The following is a 20262-nucleotide window of genomic DNA, read 5'->3' on the forward strand; positions in this document are numbered from 1 at the left end:
GGCACTTGTTTGAATAATGTGCCGTAGTTCTTTAACTGTTTCAGTCATCTCTTTCAAAGATTTCCTCAATTTTTCTATTTCCTAATTACAGAATAAGAAAACGACACAAAAAAACGTAAGTTGTAGTTCTCAAGTGAAAGTTGAGAAAAGTGAGGGAAAAAATAATGAATGTACTAGAATCTGACCTTCTCGTATTTCTCCATCTGCATCTTCTCCAAACAAACAAAAAAACATTCAATGTTTTTTTTTTTGATTTTAATGTAAAGATTTCATTCCAAAAGAAACAGAAGGAAAACATTCAATGTTGTAAAACGTTTAAGTCTGTAGGGATGAAAAAACTAATATCACAGCTTTTATAAGCATATATAGTAGATCAGAATAGGAGACCTCATCATATCTCTCGTTGTGTTTCTTCTGCTTCTTCCGTTTATCTTTGATTTCCAAATCATTCATCTCTCTCTTATTAGCTACGTACCGTTAAAATCAACATAACAAAAAAGACAAGATTATCGTCAGTTCACAATCAAAAAAAAAAAAAAAAAAAAAAAAAAAAAAAAAAAAATTGACAGATCAATCAATATAGATGTGCCTATTTCATACCTTTTTGCAAAGGATTCGTGACTTTATGCACATGATGATGAACTGGTTCAACCTAAAAAAATCCGAAACAATGACAAAGTCCAGTACTCGAATTGTGAACAAACCAGAAACAGAGTAGAGTAAAGAAGAAGAACAAAGAATAAAGCCATAAGAAAGAAAGAAGAGTAGACATCGGTGGATGTCGAGTATTTCGTGAGCCTCTTTTCCATGGTTTGTAACGACAAGTTGAGTAGAGAGAGAGCACAGCGACTGCTACGTTTTCTATAGAAAGAGGATAGTCAAACAAACCCTAGGTAATAATTTTTTTTTTTTTAATATACACTTGTACAAAAATATTAATATTTTGTCTCTCAAATTGTTGTTCTGTTCTAGAAGCTTCCTTTTTTAGCTCCCTCATTAATTACTTTGTCTAATGCCCAACAAACATAAGAAAAAAAAGAATAGGAGTCTCTTAACCCATTGATTTTCTAGCTTCAAATATATAACCAGCCACTTCATCCGTTGACCTTAGATAGTCTCATCTATCATAAAATCGTGGACTAGTCAATCACTACTTTGGGACTTTTGCATACATCCATATGCTCGAACAATATACTTATTTTTTTTTTTCCCAAAATACGTTTAAATCATAAGTTACAGTCTATGAATGTACTGAACCAATATCAAGTTTTTGAATATTTCGCTGTAATCCGGATTAAAGAAAAAAAAAAAAGGCTACCAATTTTTTTTTTTTTTATAACAAAATTTTCTTTCAATCAGAAACGAATACGTCACCACCTCTTAGAGATTCTTAAACCTCCTAAATAAGAACCGAATTCTTATTATTTTTCTATTTTTGATTTATTTTTAATCATAGTTATGCTAAGAGTTCGTTCTAAAAGCTCCCGATAAAGAAGCTCTAAGGATTTAACCAAAGTATCTTAAAACATATTTTATTTTAAATTTTGAAAAAAATGAAATTAAGAATTTCTTAAGAAACTTAGATATTTCATGCGTCCATTGAAGGTTGTTAAATTTGAGGTTCTTAAAAAAGTATATATATATTTTTATTGTAAATTATTATGGTATTTTGTTTAAATTCATAAGACTTGTATACTTTTAAAAAACTTAAAAATATTGCATTTAATAAAAATTTAAACAAACATTACATAAAAGCATATTAAAAATAAATTACGAAATGATTAATTTTAATATTGATTTGTGCCAAACTTTTCCCATATATGCTCAACCAAATCCGCTTGCAGTCGGTCATGTATTTTCTTGTCACGAACTTCATTTCGAATGGTTATCGTATCGCCCATCATATTTCTGAGATTTGAAGGGATGTCTGTAGAATACGTGAAATCCACTTCCGAAGTTCGGTTTGATTCTACTTGTGCAAATGTGGCCTCATCATACTGAGTATACCCATCACGTTCATCTTCTACAATCATGTTGTGCAATATGATACATGCTCTCATTATGTTTCCAATTTTTACCTTATCCAACATAAGAGCTGGGTTTTTGACTATGGCAAATCGAGCTTGCAAGACTCCAAAAGCACGTTCGACATCTTTACGTACAGCTTCTTGGTACGTAGCAAATAACGATGCTTTCGGATCTTGTGGCATTGAAATTGATTTGACAAAAGTAGCCCATTTTGGATAAATACCATCGGTGAGATAGTAAGCCATACGATATTGTCGTCCGTTGACAAAGTATTTTACTTTGGGAGCTACACCTTGTAATATGTCATCAAAAACTGGTGAGCGATCGAGAATATTGATATCGTTTAATGTACCTGGAGCTCCAAAAAATGCATGTCATATCCAGAGGTCTTGTGAAGCTACAGCCTCTAAAACAATTGTTGGCTTTCCAGATCCACGTGTATATTGACCTTTCCATGCAGTCGGGCAATTCTTCCACTCCCAATGCATACAATCTATGCTTCCTATCATCCCGGGAAATCCGCGTACCTCTCCAATATCGAGTAGTCGCTGAAGATCTTCTGGTGTGGGCCTGCGTAGATACTCATCTCCAAATAAATGAACTATTCCTTCAACAAACTTTTCCAAACATAACATAGCAGTGCTTTCAGCAAGACGGAGGTATTCGTCAAACGCATCCGCTGCAGAACCATACGCCATCATACGAATTGCTGCTGTACACTTTTGTATTGCAGAGAGACCTAGCCTTCCGTGACCATTTCTTCTTTGTTCAAAGTATGGAACTTCTGTTGAGAGTCGTTCGACAATACGCATAAATAAGGGTTTGTTCATTCTAAAACGGCGACGAAAGATTTGAGGAGGATATGTTGCATCTTCACGGAAATAGTCATCCCATAAGCGTTGGTGACCCTCTTCACGTTTTCTTTCAATGTGGACTCGTTTCTTCTTCTCAGGTTCCAACGGATTCATTGCTTGATCAAAACGATTCTGGATTGCTTGATCAAAATAATTGTTGAGTGTTTGATCAAAATACTCATCCATCTTTTCTTCAATGTTATTAGAAGAAGATGCCTTTTAAAAAAAAAAATAGAAGAAGAGCTTGATAAAGTGTTTGAATAATATTGTAGAAGAAGAAGAATATGTGGGTACAAAGATGAAAAAGCTTGATATTGTGGGTACAAAGATGAAAAAGCTTGATATTGTGAGTACAAATTGTGGGTACAAAGATGAAAAAGCTTGATATTTATGTGTCTACGAAGATGGTCTTATATATTGATGACCTTGTGGTGTTACAAAGGCATGACACTCTCGTCCGTGAACATAACATGTGACTCTAAGCAAAAGATTTCTTGTCCGTGAGAAAAAGATGCAGGTCCGTGATTGCTTCTTGTCCGTGACCAACAGCTTCTTGTCTTCTTCTTCTTCTTGTCGGCAATCCTAATGGAAGGAGACATAACAATCATTTGACCATTGCATATCATTAAAACAAGTTAAACTGAAACAAATCAAGCAAACAATGAAAGCAATCATTCGGTGAAACAGAGTTATGCATATCATTAAAACAAGTTAAACTGAAACAAATCAAGCAAACAATGAAAGCAATCATTCGGTGAAACAGAGTTATGCATATCATTAAGACAAGTTAAACTGAAACAATACAAGCAAACATTGAGAGAAAACAACACAAATACATCGTTAATAGTCAAGAGTTGACAAACATTCGGTAAATATCTTAAACACAACATAACAAACACATCAAACATAAACTCAAACTGAAACTAACTTGACAACATGTCATTTATTATCTTATTCTTCAAAACGATTTCCATTTCAGTCAAAGGCTCAGTTTTAGCAAGTAGACGGTCAAGCATTTTATGTTTGTTTTGCTTCTCTTCAATTATACTTTGTTTCTCTTTCAAGGCAAATTCCATTTGTCTTATCTCCCACATGCTCTGAAACTCGACAAGGGAAGAGCCTTCTGGAGCTGAGGTTGGCTTGTTCACAAGCCTTTTACCTTTCGCCTTTGCTGCCTTAATACCAGTAGGCCGAGCTTCCTCCTCTACATCATTCACTGGAACCGAGCTTGATGACTGTGAGTGAAGATCACTACACTTCCTTCTCTTTGATGCTCCATTACCTTTCGCAGAATTGGATCCACACCATTTCTGATCATGGCGAAGCTCCCTCCAAGCATGCTCAAGTGTGAACTTCACCTTATAATCGTTGAAGAAGATTTCATAAGCCATTTTCATTACATCATCTTCATTCTGGCCACTTGATTTCAGCTTTGTTGCAGCCTCATAGCTTCCAACAAACTTGCAGACTGTTTCGTTGATCTTTTGCCACCTTTGCTTGCAATGACTAGGCTCTCTCTTTTCTACACCAACTAGCTTAGGATTTGAAGCATAATAAGTTGCAATTCGTGACCAAAAAGTACCAAATTTTTGATCGACAGCAACAACTGGATCCTTGCTAGTGTTGAGCCAAGCACCGATGAGGGCCACATCTTCTGTGTGTGACCACTTCCTTCTACGCTCCTTTGATTTCTGTTCACCTACAGGTCCCTCCTCAGCATACGAATGGGTTTCAAGGGTGTGGATTTCTTGTTGACTACTTAACAGGTCCACAAAACCTAAAGCTTCACTAAATGGGTCCATAGGCAAGTTTCTGGGTTGAGTTTAAAAGACGATCGAGAATAATGAAGGGTTGATTGTCTGGTTATGTGTGTAAAGGAGAAGAAAGGTATGTGTTTAGGTTCAGCTAAACACTTAATATATAACTAGAAGTGAGGTGTAACCGTGTAAGTGTATTTGGTTTTTAAATATTGATAACAAGCCATCAATGACAACTACTAAGCATTGAGTATAACCTAACACTAGACAATAAGTGTATTACTGTGACAACAACCAACAATGTGTGTTTAAGTGTGACAATACAAGCAAACAATGACAAGTTTCAAAGCATTGAGTGTTTAAATGTGACATTTACCAAACAGTTCTTGTCAATTTAATGATGCAAATTCATGATGCAAATAACCGAAAGACTAAGAAAGAGAAAGAGACATCAATGACCAACCAAAGACCCTTAAAGCCAGCAACTGAAGAAATTATACACTAGCAGAATCACTCAAAAGGAGAAACGAAACTCACTTGTTGAAGTAATTGTGGTAAGCGTTTCGCAAATCGGCGCAGGGAGAAGTAGAGGAGCGAGCTGAAGTTGAATCCTTTTTCTTCAATAAACCCATCTTCCCAATCTCACTACTACTCTGTCAGCTTAGCAACTCTGAAAACCCATCTATAAATAATTCAGAAACCAAAAAAAAAAGAAATAGTATCACTCTTAAGAAAAGGATAAAAAGACAATAATACAAATCCTAACACAAGCTTTACTACAACTCATCACAAACAAACATAGAAATATATAGAATCGAACATAACCACCAAAAGACACCAAACAGAGAAAGCTGTCTCATAGCATGCTCCTTTCACATTTGACTCAAGAGTCTTTGTCAAATACTTATGTACAAATACCTTGTTGAATTGCCTCATTTAAGACAATTAAACCATATGTTGTTGTCTCTCTACAAACAATGGCGTTTATTCAAACCTAAATCAAAACATAAAACAGAGGATGGAGGGACAAATTCAAGATTTGCCTAAAAGAGAAACATGGATCAAACGAATTGAAGAAAGACAAAAAAGAAGAAGAAGAAGAAGAGAGGATCAAATAAAAAGAAAAAAATCAATCAAAAAAACTAGACATCTCTAGTCACATGTAATGGAACCCTATACAGATCTTCGTAGTGCTTATATCAAAAGGAAGACGCAAGTTAACATCCACACAACACATATATATATGGACGATGTTACAGAGCTATCAAGATATCAATTTCACAAAATCACATCAACAGAATCAAAACACACATCTAAAATAAACAATTTACACTACCAGAGAAACACACAGCTAAGAGGTCAACCATGTTAACNAGAGCTATCAAGATATCAATTTCAGTGGTAGAAGACACAATACTCATTCCATTTTTTACAAAGATTTTGAACCCTACTCATAATACAAGAGCAAGAGCAAGAGCAGCATTGCCGCCAGCAAGCTGAATTGGCAATTTGATAAGTCAGTGGAGATCGCAAGAAAACAAATTACACATAAAAAAACAAGATTTTTGATTCATGGGCATATGATTTAACCAGATTCAAATGCAAATTCACCACCAAAACTTCAAATTCATTCACTAGTCTAAATCGATTCGTTACCAAACCAAACACAAATCGAAATCGGAGTTTTTTAGTAATAGATTTGGAATTCAGCAAAACAACACAGAAGAAAAGAAAGTGGGGAGGGGGACATACGACGGGATCACCGGAGAGAGACGAGAGAGAAGAGAGAGATCGCTGGAGAGAGACGAGAGATCGCCGGAGCAAAGCCGAGAGCAAAGACGTTTCTCACAATAAAATCGCCGGAGAGAGACGAGAGGTCGCCGGAGCAAAGCAAAGAAATCTAGCTGATCTCAGCCGTTGTCCACCACCGCCTTGTCGGTTAATTTCTTCTTCTTCTTCTTCAATCCCACCACCGCCTTGTCGGTTCATTTTTTCTTCTTCTTCTGTCGATCAAAGGGGAGAAACGAGAGAGACGAGAGAGAAGAGAGAGAAGAGAGAAATATAATTAACAAAAAAAATAAAAGGAAAATTTTATTTTTCTCCCACCCAATCAGAAACTGACACACCTAAATTTCTAAATATACCAAAAACATCTTAGCTAAAAAACGATTCTAAACTAAATCATACCAAAAAAATTAACTTTAATCACATATAATACTTTAGAAACCCTTAAGCAATTGCTTAAATCCTTTGATGGACTTGCCCTAAGGCCCCTTTTAAACATCACGCGAACGCCCAAAAAGTAAAGTGTGACGATCAGTTCACCGGTTTAGGATAACCGAGCATTTAAACCAAAAAATCAAACCAATTTGGTTCTTTCTCCTGCGCGCGTCTCTCTCTCTTGCAAGATTTCAACTTGGAACAATTAGGGAAACTAAAATAAATTAAAAAAAAAAACAGTACAGAGAGAGAAGAAGAACATGTTTTCAACTCCTCGGGAGAGATTAAAAAAAAAAAAAAAAACAGCGAATAATGTGGAATCAATAACGAAGAAACGCTTGGTCGAGAGTTAAAATCTGAAACCCCCTCTCCCAAACAAAGATCTGTGATTATTATAACTAATTTAGCCTCTCTAAATCGATGGGTGGTGGTGGCAATCTCGTCGACGGTGTTCGTCGTTGGCTTTTTTTTCAACGCCGTCCTTCTTCTTCTTCCTCCAATAATCATCACGATCAGATTCACCACAATCCTCCCACCGTTTCTTCTATTCCCGACGACCCTAACAACGACGGAGACTTTACCAAACTTACTTTTTTTGAAGATTTCGATCCTTCTAAGCTAAAACAGATTAAGGTTCCTAAACGAAATCACTTACCTATGGAGAAGAAGGTATTTAGATTTAGATTCGTGCTTGCTGCTTTGTGACTTTTTTTTCGTATTTCGATTGTTTAAATCTGATTTGATTGATGATGGATGAATCTGGTTTAATTTCAGATAATACCTAATTCTGAATTCTTCACTGAGTATGGAGAAGCAAATAGGTATCAGATTCAAGAAGTTGTTGGCAAAGGTAGCTACGGAGTTGTTGGTTCTGCTATAGATACTCACACTGGAGAAAGAGTTGCTATCAAGAAGATCAACGATGTGTTTGATCATATCTCTGATGCGACTAGGATTCTTAGGGAGATTAAGTTGTTACGTTTGCTTCTTCATCCTGATGTTGTGGAGATTAAACATATCATGCTTCCTCCTTCCCGTAGAGAGTTTCGAGATGTTTATGTTGTCTTTGAGTTGATGGAATCTGATCTTCATCAGGTTATTAAAGCTAATGATGATTTAACTCCTGACCATCATCAGTTTTTCTTGTATCAGCTTCTCCGTGGTTTGAAGTATGTTCATGCTGGTTAGTTTAGTTCTCTCATGATTTCTCTTTTTTTCACTTGTGTGTTATTATGATAAATAAAGGTTATTGAGCACAGCTACGTTTTCTCTGTTTTTGCAGCCAATGTGTTTCATCGGGATTTGAAACCAAAGAACATTCTTGCTAATGCTGATTGCAAATTGAAGATTTGTGACTTTGGTCTAGCTCGTGTTTCCTTTAATGATGCCCCTACCGCTATTTTTTGGACTGTGAGTCATCATTTATGTTCAACACTGTGAAAAAGCAGTCTGTTTCTTAGGCTTTATTTTCATTAGAGAACCATTCTCTTTTAGTGCTAAATGTACTCACTCTGACTAACTTTTATTTTAATAGGATTATGTTGCTACTCGGTGGTATCGTGCCCCTGAACTCTGTGGATCCTTTTTCTCCAAAGTAAGCTTATAATTCTCAGCAGAATGGACTTGTATCTTCTTGGTTTCATGTAGGAAGATGTGTTACTGTGTTTTTTTGGCTCAATTTTCGTTGTCATTTCCTTGGGGGTTGTTTTATTTCTTGTTCATCAATCACCTTCATTTGATCTCTGCTCTGTGTTCCAGTCTAACATTGTGCTTTATCCAGAACTTGCTTCAATACCAATGCTGAATTTTAGGTCTACAGTATTAATTATGTCAGGAGTTCTTTGGAAAGACCTTTTTTAGCATGTGCTTTCTTGTATAGAGCTCTGTTTTTCGTGCAATATATATTTCCATGTGAAGTTCTCCTCCGTTGTCTCTTAGAATATGATGTAGGCCTATTGAGTCCACTTTTGTATTATGACCTCTGCTTCAAGCTTAATTAATTATCTAATGCTAACTCTACTTTTTCTATATCCAGTATACCCCTGCAATTGATATTTGGAGTGTTGGTTGCATATTCGCCGAAATGCTTTTAGGGAAGCCGTTGTTCCCTGGAAAAAACGTGGTTCACCAATTGGATATAATGACCGATTTTCTTGGCACTCCATCTCCAGAGGCGATATCAAAGGTCAGTTATAATATTTGAGATGGTCGTTTTGTCCTTCAGAGGATAAAAGCTTGAGCTATAGCTCTCCTTTTCTGTGGAAGAAGAAAAAGACTATCCAGTAGTTGAAAAACTATTTGATCAAGCGTTTTTCCATCAGTGAAAGTAATATTGAGTTGCATTATAAATGAATATGCTATCTTTAAATTGACAGATCAGAAATGATAAGGCTAGGAGATATCTTGGCAACATGAGGAAAAAACAACCAGTCCCATTCGCTAAAAAATTCCCTAAAGCAGATCCTTCAGCCCTCCGCCTTCTGGAACGCCTGATTGCCTTTGATCCAAAAGATCGTCCGTCTGCTGAAGAAGTAAGCTGAAGTTATTTTTTTTCTATTTTTCCTTATTTGCAGAACCAGAATCTTTATGTGCATTTGTACATGAGGCAGTACTACAGGGCACGTCAATGCAGAACCTTGAGGATGATGAAACATCAAAGAGCAAACTACAATTCTATGTTTACTGTTTTCAAATCCTTAATATCTCTGTATTTACAGGCATTAGCTGATCCATACTTCAGTGGTCTGTCAAGTTCAGAGCGAGAACCATCGACACAGCCGATTTCAAAGCTTGAGTTTGAGTTTGAGAGAAAGAAATTGACGAAGGATGATATCAGAGAGTTAATTTACCGAGAGGTGATGACCCTTCTACATCTCTTCTTTTGTTTTGATTCTCCTCTCTTCGTGTTTCTAATGGATTACTTAAAAACCGTAGATATTAGAATATCATCCTCAGATGCTGGAGGAATACCTTCGTGGTGGCAATCAGCTCAGCTTCATGTACCCCAGGTTGGCTAATTGATCAAATATACATTCTCAAGCTAATACGAACGGGAACTACCCAATATCGTGAATTTGCTGCAATGAATTTCTAGAAGTTTGGGTGATATGTGCTTAATCAGGAGTCTTAGTGATAACCCATCTTGGAACATCGTTTGTTGATTGCTGTGAAATGCTTGCATCTTAGGTTTATATGTTGAAATGTTGATATTGGAGAAATGTAATAGTCTCTTGGTTTCAAGAAACTTGGCTGAGAAAAACATTATCTTTGCCGATGCAGTGGGGTAGATCGATTTAGGAGGCAGTTTGCTCATCTTGAAGAAAATCAAGGTCAGGGAGGAAGAAGTAACGCACTTCAGAGACAGCATGCTTCCTTACCAAGGTACAACCATATAGAAAAATCTCTGACTTTCTATCATTTAAATTAAAACTATCGTCTCTGCATCAAGTGATGGTCTTTTCAAAATAAATAGCCAGCCAGCATATATTGATCTTCTTGCATTGCATTTCAGAGAGCGAGTTCCTACATCCAAGAATGAAACAGTTGAAGAAAGCAGCAACGATATTGAGAGAAGAACAGCAGCTGCTGTAGCTTCAACCTTAGAAAGTCCCAAAGCTTCACAACAACCTGAAGGTACAGAAAATGGAGGAGGAGGGTATAGTGCGCGCAACCTGATGAAAAGCTCTAGCATCAGTGGTTCTAAATGCATAGGTGTTCAATCTAAAACCAAAACTGAGGTAAACGAAGAGAAACCCCATTTCTTAGATGCCTGAATGTTTGTAATTTACTGATCTTGTGCGAGAAATTATGTGTTATTGTGTTATCTTGCAGGATCCCATAGCAGAGGAACAAGATGAGACTGTTGCTGAGATGGCTGTGAAAGTTGCATCTCTACACAATTCTTAGTGTTTCTTTTATTTTTCTTGTTTAATTTATTTTGTTCCCCTATTTACGGAGTTGTAGAAGCAAAAGTTTGGTTTCTCACTCACTCAGGGGTTTAGGTTTTGGTTGTTGTATCAATACTACGAGGGGACTGTGATTATAACACTTGGTTACCGATGTAACTTTGTCTGTATCATAACTCGAAATTGAAACCAATTTCCGAATCATGTAGAAAGAGTTGGGTATTTTTGCGGGTTAAACCGTTATGCTACTTCTTAATTCGTATTCACATAAGCTTTTAAATTGAGTTAGAAAATTAAGGGAGTTAAGAAAATTTCTGTTGAACATTTTCTACGAGGAGAAATTGGAGTAACCGTTTATTCAACCAAAGACAATAATGTCTAAACCTCTTCTACTAATATAATTATTTTATATGTACGAGTGTACACAATACCAGTGCCCCCAAAAATATACCAAGGAACCACGTGACACTAATACACATGTGCAACGTGACATCCCGACGGCTATGACCTATATGGCCTATGGAGCGGATCGGAAGTACAAAGGAACCCAAGTGGTTGGGTTAGGATCCGAGCTCCAGACAGAGAAGGCGCTCGAACATCGCATCCATTCGTTGGTTAAGCTTGGGAAGTGACGGTCTATTACATCTTTTAAAGTCTCTGTAGTATTCACCCACTCTAATCCTTCTTTAGTATACGTCTTCTCGTTGAAATTTGTCGTGAAAAAACGATCTGCTTCAAGCCTCCTAATTAATGTGAAGTCAAGTCAGTTTCTTGTTTCGCAAGAAAAGCCTCTGTTTTTTTAATAAATGTAGTCATTGATTTTAAAATTTTAAGAACCTGGAAGCCACGAGGAGGAAGATGAAGAAAGCAGTTTCACTAATGGCGAATCCTTTGATCTTCTTCTCTGCGTGCAATCCAACGTTTAAGTCAAGCTTCTCTATATCGTCTCCGTACACTTCTCTTAAAACCTCGATAGCTTCTTCATCATCTGTCAACTCTTCCCATTTACTGATCGGACTCATCAACAGATTCTTTCTGAATTCGTTGTATCGAGGGACTCCTCTCTCCCGATCTCTATAAACTAAGAAAAAAGAAATAAATAAAATCAGTGGATATTTCAATCGGATAGAGAATTGGTGATTTAGTAGTAGAAGAAGAAGCACTGATTTGGACTTACTCTCCAAGGCAGCCATATCTATAAGGTGAGGTCTATCTTCTCCGTCGATGTCTTGAGCCACAAGGTTCCTCATCCAATTAGGGTAATTCCACAATGTCAACGCACCACAAGATTGGTGTCCCATTGAAACCAGTAACTGCTCGAACCCGACTTTTGAACCGGCCTTTCCTCCTTCTTTCCCGATCAATTCCGTCATTGGTATCCTGTTAAAAGAATATTTGTAGGTCAAGAAAAAACCGCGCTTGGATAGGCCTAAAAAGTGTACCAAACAGTCTATGATCTTACTCTCGTTCTATTGCAGGGTTTGATTTGTCTACATTCTCAGGTTTCATATCTCGGAGGACAAGTGTGTCTGGCAGAAGACAGTGCATCCTGTAAACGCTAACGAACTCTTCGGTAAGTGAATAAGGAACTCCATGATCTTTCGGTTTCTTCAGACCAACTAATCCACTAAGTATAGGACCAAATCTTGCTCCAACCATGTCCTTCACTTTCTTCCCTAAAAACCCATACCAGTTGATCCTCATTCCGGCAGTGAGTGTGTCTGTCTTCAAAAGTTCTATTGTCCAATCGATTGTATGAACTTTGGCGATAACCGCTGCAGTCACCAGTCTAGCTGTCCGGTAAAGTTTCTCATCATCAAACTCTGGATACCGTTCCTGATTTAATGTTAAAACTTAGCAAAAACAGAGATGTTGCTTGCAACACAAACAACTGAACAAGAGACTAACGTGATAAAGAGATAAAGTGATCAAATAAGAGACTTTACCTTGAGCATTTCACAGACGGAGTTGTGTTCTTTGACAAAGAGAGCTTGCAACAGAGAAAAACCTGACCAGCTGTTTCTTATGTCACCGGAGATGGGAACACCTCTTTCGTCCCGCTCCAACAAGCCATCCCCCGAGATCTTTAGCTTTCCGTCCTTGAAAACCCTAACTCTTCTCATTCCGGCCTCGTTATTTCCATATACTACACTCCCATCCCTATCCCCAAAAGATTATTCATAAAAGTAAACTCGGGTGATAAATAAACAACAATCAAGCAACTAAGCAAGTGATTGTGATTGAGATACGCACCACCAAGGGGTTCTAGTGTTGACAGCGCCAGATTTGTGGTGATCACCGGTGGGAACTTTCTTAGTTCTGAGGAATTTGAATGACTTTAACGGACATCCACTAGCTACTTCTTCTGGAGCTTCAAGCTCAATCTGGTTGATTTAAGAACCTAATTAGTAGATATACTCCAAAGTACGGGGAATAAATGTAAAATTTTGAGGTTAAAGAGGTTAAAACAAAAAAAACAACTAAAACCTGGTCCGTATCTTCCAAGTGATCAACCCAATCATGGATCATGAACTGGATCCAAGAACAAGCTATCACGTTAAATTGGTCCCCATTGTCTATGAATTTCTTTCTCGCTAACAACTTTGTCGCCACCACACTTGGATGTGGATCCAAAATCTGTCATGATACACTATAAATTAGTGAACCTAAAAAAAATATACGCAGCCGTTCTATAATTTACTCATACTAATGATATCCATAAGTTCATAACATAATGTCGTAGATGAATTGCTAACCTTGAAAAAAACAAAAAACAAAAACAATTAGGGTGGCTCTCATGATCATGAGGTGCCATGTGCCCATGACCCACTACTAAAATCTCCAAGACTTTTTTTGTTGTTTTTCTAGATTTTATGTAAACACGAATAATGACGAAAAAATAAACACTTAAAATCAAAACTAAAGCAGACAAAAAAAATTATCGATACAAAAGAATACAAAATACATCACGACTGCTAAGATATCTTTGTAAGTAGAGAGATTAAAAAGAAACACGTCACAAACTTTTTGGTTCTAGTGTTTCATTCGGCTACTATTTTTTTTCCTCATTTTTTTGCTATATTGTCAGTTCCATATATTTTTTCAATTTTGATCAAAATTAAAGTGATTATAAGGAGACCAGAAAAAAAACTTACGCCGTACTGAGAAGTAGAAGGAGGCATATTACGACCGATAAAGCTGCCTTGACTGCCGATGGAGTCGTCGGAGGGATGATTACACTTGCCATCAGCCGTACGATAACAGAACTCATCGGTGTTGTAACCCTGACCGTTAATCTCACCGACATGTACCAGATTGTAACGTTGATGTAGATGTCGTCGTAACCCCAAGTAAGCCACTCCCAACAACACTGGAAATCTATGCCACAATCCTAACTTGTCCACTAAGTGCACAATCTATAAATATATCATAATAATAAAGTTTTACCAACCAATATGATTTGTTTAAAGAGAAGAAAGCATAGTTTGTATACTTGGAGAAACAGAGAGAGATGTACGTACACAGAATAAAAAGGCATCGAGGAAAGACATCTTGGAAACAACATGATGAAGCTGAGGATGAAGAAACCATGAAGAGGATGGAGAGAAACCCATATTTTTTTTTGCCCTTGATTGTTTTTTTTTTATCTCCCTATCCGTCTTTGGATCATGTGTCTGCTTTATGCTTTAAATGATAGTCACACAATTGTAATGGTTGTATTCACACGATTACTCTCATGTATTTATATAGACCCACACGCATATATGTAGTCTGTATGTAAAATCAAAGTTCATTAATAAAAAAAAATATCATTTTATTAAAAAGTCAACGTGTCATCGTCGAGAATCGTATTGACTAGGGGGGTGACGACTAAAGACATTTCATTAAGATATTATTCCTAAATAAATTTTCAGATTATTGGAATGAATTATATAAAAAGAGAATAATATCTGCAAATAATTGACTATGTAATATGGATATTTCTTTCCCTGATTGATCAACCTTGCTTATCTTGCATTATTAGATTAGACTGAAATTAAGATAGTGTGGAAATATCAATTGATGGATAGTATAGTTTTTTTCTTTCTAAATTCCTACTTGGGCGGGTGGATATGATCTCAATAATGCATGGATTGACTGTAATCTACGGCTATTAATATATAGGGATATCAATATGGATCATATATTTTCTAATATAGGTTCTCTTTTTTCTTTTTTTCTTTTAACCATTCCAATACAGTTCTCTTTTACAAAATAAACATGTGATCATGCAAGCTCGATCAATTTAGCGCACAAGTAGTATAGTGATTGTACTAGATAGTGTCGTCATTGAGGCAATATATCACTTTCAAAATTTCAAATTTGCATATTGCATGCGAAAATAATAATCAAATAACGCATAAATTATCAATAAATTTATAAATGATTTTTAAAAATAAAGAATTACAAAAATTAAATAAAAAGACTAATTAATAATATTATTTAATTATAAAAATATAAAAGTTTGGAAATATACTTTATTTTAAATCTAGTAAATGTATTGTTTCATAAATTTTTAAGTCATCTAGTGTATGGTAAGATGTGTATATATATATACACATAAAATGTAACTGAAACATTTTAGACAAGTTTTAAGAAATATTTCTCAAAAATTCTTAAATCATAATTCTAAAGATTTCGTTATCTATTTGATGAACCTTTCTTGCATCTATGTAAAGCTCTCCTAGTTTGACTTATCTTCATAACATCAACTTGTATATTTAGTTCTAAGTTCTAACTAGCTAAAGTTACTGTATTTTCTTATTTATTTATTCATTTTTTAATTACTAAGAGGTTAGTTACTAGATTATTAGGCTCAAAGTATAAAAGTTAATTTCATGTATTTATTAATTTAAATACAAAATATATTAGTAATAACATTTACATATATATGTTTCGTAATTGATATTTCTTGTTTTAATGTATTTGAGAAATGAGAACTCTAATAAGATAATTGGCAACTGTTTTTTCTTTATAAAAGAACTATTTGCATGCAATGTTCCACAAAATTCGAGAAATGAATTTAAGTCGGTAGGGTAACGACCACCTGCATCGTTATAAATACTTATACGCAATTTTGTTTTAATAGTAACCAGTTTTATAAATTGTAGTAGTTGTTACAGACGGAAAGAAAGAGTTGTGTATTCTTTGGTGTGGTACTAGTTCAATTTCTAGAAATACCCATTTATTTCTTTTTGAAAATCACAGTTGAAATTTATGAGTTCGATCTTCAGTTTGTCTACATGAAGATATGTTTTTCCGACTGAAAATATATATAGTTATATAACTGGTCCTCATTTTTTCCTGTCATTTATCTTGCAGTTAGTTTCTGCTCCGTATACGTATCAAATTGTATGGAATGGGAACAAGAAATATATACTGTATTTTATATAGTTTTTTTTTGGTAAATGTAGTTTATATAGTTTGACCTGGACGATCGAAAGAACACTTCATTTATGATATGTGAAGTGTAATAGAATCAGTGTACGTACTAAGATATACTGATACGCAATAAAAGCGTAACATACTACGATGATACAAGTACAACTACTTATTACCACGTGGCTCTTCTTGCTACTTAATTATATATCTACAGTAGTAGGTATCAAGGTATCATCGATCAACCATCGATGAGCTTTTTGGGAATTTAATTAACCATCGATCAACCACTTTCAGAGTTAATTAATGCAAAGGAATAGAACATTGAAGCAACAAATTTATAATGGTATCGACCCTCCAATACAATCTATTTCGAGTTATTCAAATTTTAGCTATATAGAAGCTAAACGAAATCGACACATATATTTTCTTTTGATAATTTTGACTCCAAACTCGAAAGCGAGTTGAAATGATTATTAAGACACGACAAGTGTATGGATGTGTGATAGTTGTGTGTCATATGATCAGTTGACTTTAGAATTAGATGGAAGAAAATTCAAAGTGTGAGAGAGAAAGAACAGTTCCTGAACTAATAAATGTGTGTAGAGATAAGCTCTAGCTAATTTGGTAGTTATCCGTTCTTGTGCGTGAATCTGGGGTTTTAAAGATTAAAGAGAGTAGAAAGAAGATTTAATACATGTATACCACTCTCCTTTTTTTTTTGGGCAAAAATACATGCCATTCTATATATCATATTTTTTTGGGCTGATTTCGTATTTATAATGGTGGTTAGATCCGAATACTTAATGCCTTCCTCTTATTCGAAGATTTGTTTGTTTGTTTAGTCTTGCAATAAGTTTTTGTGGACGATAGTGACAAGACACCAATATAATACTAACATGCATATTCCTTTCTCTTTTTTTTTGTTGTGAAAGTGCATGTTCCTTTCTCAAATCATTTATAGAACGTAGTTTACAAAATAGCTTCTATATATATAGTAGTAGTAGTGTTAAAAAATTGCTTTCATTAATGTATTTTTGACATTTTTTTTATATAATATATTTTTCTTGGAAAACTAGACCAGTAAAACTTCTCTGGCTGTTAAATCTGTTACAATATCACTTTTTCATTATTCATTAACAAAAAAAAAACCTTCAGAAATACATATGTGTACTCCTCAGCACGATTTGTTAGAAACCTATCGGTGTCGTCGTCGTTTATTTCTAAAAGCTGTCTAACACTAGTAGAAGTAGATGGGGTGGTTGAAAAGCGAAATCGCTTCATCTGGATTCGATGTCATGATATATCCACTTTCTTTTTCACCTTTTTCGATTCTTTATATAGTTTTTAGACCAAGTCTTGTTTTTAAATCCACCCCCTTAAGCATGAGAGAGTCATGGAAAAATATCACACCAATGTTACTAATTTCTGCATTGCATTTTCATTATTCAGTTTCCAGCATATAGAGATAGACTCACATCGATGACTTTTTTGATAACATTATGTTTTTTTATAAACAAAATTTGTAAATCTTTGTAAACATAATAAACAAACTAAAAAAACCTATTTTTAAGAACTTACAAATTTTATAGATTTTTGAGTATTCAAAATTGAATTTGGTGTTCGAAAACTTAAACGCAACATGACAACAGTATAAGTCATAAGCCTAAAGCCTTTACGTCCTTTACATCCGAGTGTTCGTCTAACAATTTGGAAAGTGTAACTCTACAAACAATTCAACTAGCCCACCTACCCTTCCTTTCTTCACGGAATTTTAGGAAGTGTTTTACCTGATTTCACATGTAAGTTAATCCCTTCTTTATCACCAACAAAATTTCCATTTACAACATAATTTAATTTATTCTGGTTGATGCATATTCCATCTGTTTCAAAATATAAGATGTTTTAGAGAAGTTTTTTGTTTCATAATATAGGATGTTTTCAAATTTTTATGCAACTTTTAAGGGCTGTTATTGGAGAGATGATTTCTAAATCCAAATGGAATTGTAAATTCTATGAATCAAAATACATGGATTTTGAAATAACATGTTTTATCCTTGAATTTGAATAATTCTATTTTACACTATCAAATCCATTTAAATCCATTTAAAACATAATGTGGATTTTGAAATCCAAAAACAAATCATTAAATGAATAACATAATATTTTAATAAGTATTTGTAAATTATAGTACCAATAACATATAATTTTGTTAAATATTTTAAAATTAATGATTGAATAACACATGATTTTTGTTTGGATTTCAAAATCCATTAAAATCGTAGAAACAATAATTCCTCTTAGATTAGCTTAATATTTTATATTATATAGTACTGTTTTTGATTGATTGAACTTGTTAAAAATAAAAAAGAAAATAATTTGCGTGTTTTAATTAAAATATATAATTAAAACACATCCTATTTTGAAACGGAAGGAATATGTAGTAACACGTCTCTAGTGTCTCCAAAGAATCCAAATACCAATAAGGAGATCCAAAATACGAAGCTCACCATCCCGGCTTCCCCATAGAGCGAATTGACCAAGCACAAAGTCTTCGACTAAATTTTCCAATTTAGTGGGCCTTAAAATTCGCATATTTATTGGGCTAGATTTGACCTTAGTGAATGTGTTGCTATAACAGAGGGAAGTTTGGTCCATATCCGCAACAACCATTTTCTATCTGTAAGAAGGAAGAATATTAATAACATTATCTATATCTACTAGGCCAGTCCTAATGTAAAAGATGAAGATAACTCTTCAACCATGAAATATGTATATATGTAAATCTCCACTGGTTTGTGCAATCATATGTACGAACTGATTACAAATCTACATCAACGACACGATCCAGTGTTTCAACTTCGCGATTGTGACAAACCAATTGTCTACAACTTCATTTTCGGGATACATTGGCTGCAAAGGATGCACGCGGTCGCCTTGACTTATCACCAATACGTCAAGTATCACCGTATCAATATTTGACGTATTGGTGATAGGTTGAGGCGACAATGTACAGGTGTAATTACATATTCCCTTTGTTTTTGATAAGAGGATGTTTTAAAAATAAATTAATATTAAAAAATTAAAAATAGAAAAAATGTCAAAAAAACAAATCATCACATGATCAAAAAAAAAATTAATCATAAAAAAAAAATTAATCATATATACCCATTTCAAATAATACTAAACATCAAACTATTAAGAAATATCATAAGAATTAACATTGTCTGTTCCTGAACAAGTGTAGTTTTGCTTATACATATAATAAAATTTTTGGTTCCAATTTTTCAGCATATAACATAGCTCAACCATTCCAGATAATTAAAAACATTTGACATACGGTTACACTTACGATTAAAAGTTTTGTTTGATTATCTTCGGCTGATTAAAAGACTTTACACTTCTATTTATTGTAAGACTGTAACATATGTTATTTTTAGATCTTCCTATATACAAATAAAATCAGAATATTAACTCTATTTCTTTACAGTTAAATATCGGAATCACTACTGTGTAAAGACGAAGGGTCAGAAGACAGCACCTAGTAACATAAATTAACTTGACAAATGAATTCTATAACAAATTAAAGAATTTATAATTCTACAATTCCGATCCGATCATAATCTTTTTTTACGGAAGGTGTTTATACGCTTACTGTGATTGGAGAACAAATATATAATCAAACAAAAAAAAGTCACTGCGTAGTGGCGTCATGAAAACGAAGAATGCAAAATTTCGGAAGTTATCAGATAAGCAAGGATCTTCTAATACTGGTTCAGCAAGACAGCAAGAAAACAATCACCATATATATAGTCGAGTAATAGTGGACAATTAAAGATCTTCATCGAAATAAATTATCGTAGACAAAAGAATAAAAAAGACAGAAATAGAGAAAGGTGAAAGAAGATGTAGAGCTCCCTTCAATCCAAAGAGGAGTAAAAGCAATTAAAGGGCAAGTTAAAGCTCCTGAGATATGCAAGCCATATAACCAAATCCTTTTTTCTTACCATGATAAGGATTAGGGCTTATGGGATCCATAGCTTAGCAGCTTTTCTTTACCCTACTAAACTCTCGTTTGAA

At 34.6% G+C, this 20262-nt stretch overlaps 4 protein-coding genes and 1 long non-coding RNA gene across 6 annotated transcripts; 1 reads left to right on the plus strand and 4 right to left on the minus strand.

Annotated features, from left to right (window-relative positions):
* LOC109129404 lies at nucleotides 1-872 on the minus strand. Of its 2 annotated transcripts, none has more exons than XR_002035715.1 (4): nucleotides 601-872; nucleotides 388-467; nucleotides 186-203; nucleotides 1-81 (listed from the first exon to the last, which is right to left on the minus strand). It is a non-coding gene; the product is annotated as an uncharacterized LOC109129404 (long non-coding RNA). The 2 variants fall into 2 exon arrangements; XR_002035714.1 differs by having other exon boundaries at nucleotides 186-209.
* On the minus strand, nucleotides 1788-3068 carry LOC104753822. Its single transcript, XM_019237796.1, has 2 exons — nucleotides 2528-3068; nucleotides 1788-2380 (listed from the first exon to the last, which is right to left on the minus strand). The coding sequence occupies exons 1-2, from the start codon at nucleotides 3066-3068 to the stop codon at nucleotides 1788-1790; spliced, it is 1134 nt and encodes a 377-aa protein (XP_019093341.1).
* Nucleotides 3730-4684, minus strand: LOC104753823 (glutathione S-transferase T3-like). The gene is made up of 2 exons (XM_010476018.1): nucleotides 3931-4684; nucleotides 3730-3758 (listed from the first exon to the last, which is right to left on the minus strand). The coding sequence occupies exons 1-2, from the start codon at nucleotides 4682-4684 to the stop codon at nucleotides 3730-3732; spliced, it is 783 nt and encodes a 260-aa protein (XP_010474320.1).
* On the plus strand, nucleotides 7099-10986 carry LOC104751223 (mitogen-activated protein kinase 15). Its single transcript, XM_010473132.1, has 11 exons — nucleotides 7099-7528; nucleotides 7634-8042; nucleotides 8142-8269; nucleotides 8394-8453; nucleotides 8895-9044; nucleotides 9235-9390; nucleotides 9577-9714; nucleotides 9794-9867; nucleotides 10139-10240; nucleotides 10371-10596; nucleotides 10691-10986. The coding sequence occupies exons 1-11, from the start codon at nucleotides 7280-7282 to the stop codon at nucleotides 10763-10765; spliced, it is 1767 nt and encodes a 588-aa protein (XP_010471434.1). The 5' UTR covers nucleotides 7099-7279; the 3' UTR covers nucleotides 10766-10986.
* On the minus strand, nucleotides 11098-14509 carry LOC104751224 (alpha-dioxygenase 2). Its single transcript, XM_010473133.2, has 9 exons — nucleotides 14286-14509; nucleotides 13920-14180; nucleotides 13252-13401; nucleotides 13018-13148; nucleotides 12711-12924; nucleotides 12227-12600; nucleotides 11942-12144; nucleotides 11602-11845; nucleotides 11098-11507 (listed from the first exon to the last, which is right to left on the minus strand). The coding sequence occupies exons 1-9, from the start codon at nucleotides 14376-14378 to the stop codon at nucleotides 11282-11284; spliced, it is 1896 nt and encodes a 631-aa protein (XP_010471435.1). The 5' UTR covers nucleotides 14379-14509; the 3' UTR covers nucleotides 11098-11281.

Source organism: Camelina sativa, chromosome 16, assembly GCF_000633955.1.
Source record: "Camelina sativa cultivar DH55 chromosome 16, Cs, whole genome shotgun sequence".
In the NCBI taxonomy this organism is placed as follows: Eukaryota; Viridiplantae; Streptophyta; class Magnoliopsida; order Brassicales; family Brassicaceae; genus Camelina; species Camelina sativa.

Coding starts and splice junctions, on each gene's coding strand:
- LOC104753822 (XM_019237796.1), bottom strand. CDS start 3,068: ATGGATGAGTATTTTGATCAAACACTCAACAATTATTTTGATCAAGCA. Junction 2,381..2,527: donor ATTTCCCGGGATGATAGGAA/GCATAGATTGTA, acceptor TTGGAGCTCCAG/GTACATTAAACGATATCAAT.
- LOC104753823 (XM_010476018.1), bottom strand. CDS start 4,684: ATGGACCCATTTAGTGAAGCTTTAGGTTTTGTGGACCTGTTAAGTAGT. Junction 3,759..3,930: donor TGCCTTGAAAGAGAAACAAA/GTATAATTGAAG, acceptor GTTGTGTTTAAG/ATATTTACCGAATGTTTGTC.
- LOC104751223 (XM_010473132.1), top strand. CDS start 7,280: ATGGGTGGTGGTGGCAATCTCGTCGACGGTGTTCGTCGTTGGCTTTTT. Junction 8,454..8,894: donor GTGGATCCTTTTTCTCCAAA/GTAAGCTTATAA, acceptor TTCTATATCCAG/TATACCCCTGCAATTGATAT. Junction 9,391..9,576: donor ATCGTCCGTCTGCTGAAGAA/GTAAGCTGAAGT, acceptor CTGTATTTACAG/GCATTAGCTGATCCATACTT.
- LOC104751224 (XM_010473133.2), bottom strand. CDS start 14,378: ATGGGTTTCTCTCCATCCTCTTCATGGTTTCTTCATCCTCAGCTTCAT. Junction 12,925..13,017: donor AACACTAGAACCCCTTGGTG/GTGCGTATCTCA, acceptor TTTTGGGGATAG/GGATGGGAGTGTAGTATATG. Junction 11,508..11,601: donor TTCCTCCTCGTGGCTTCCAG/GTTCTTAAAATT, acceptor CACATTAATTAG/GAGGCTTGAAGCAGATCGTT.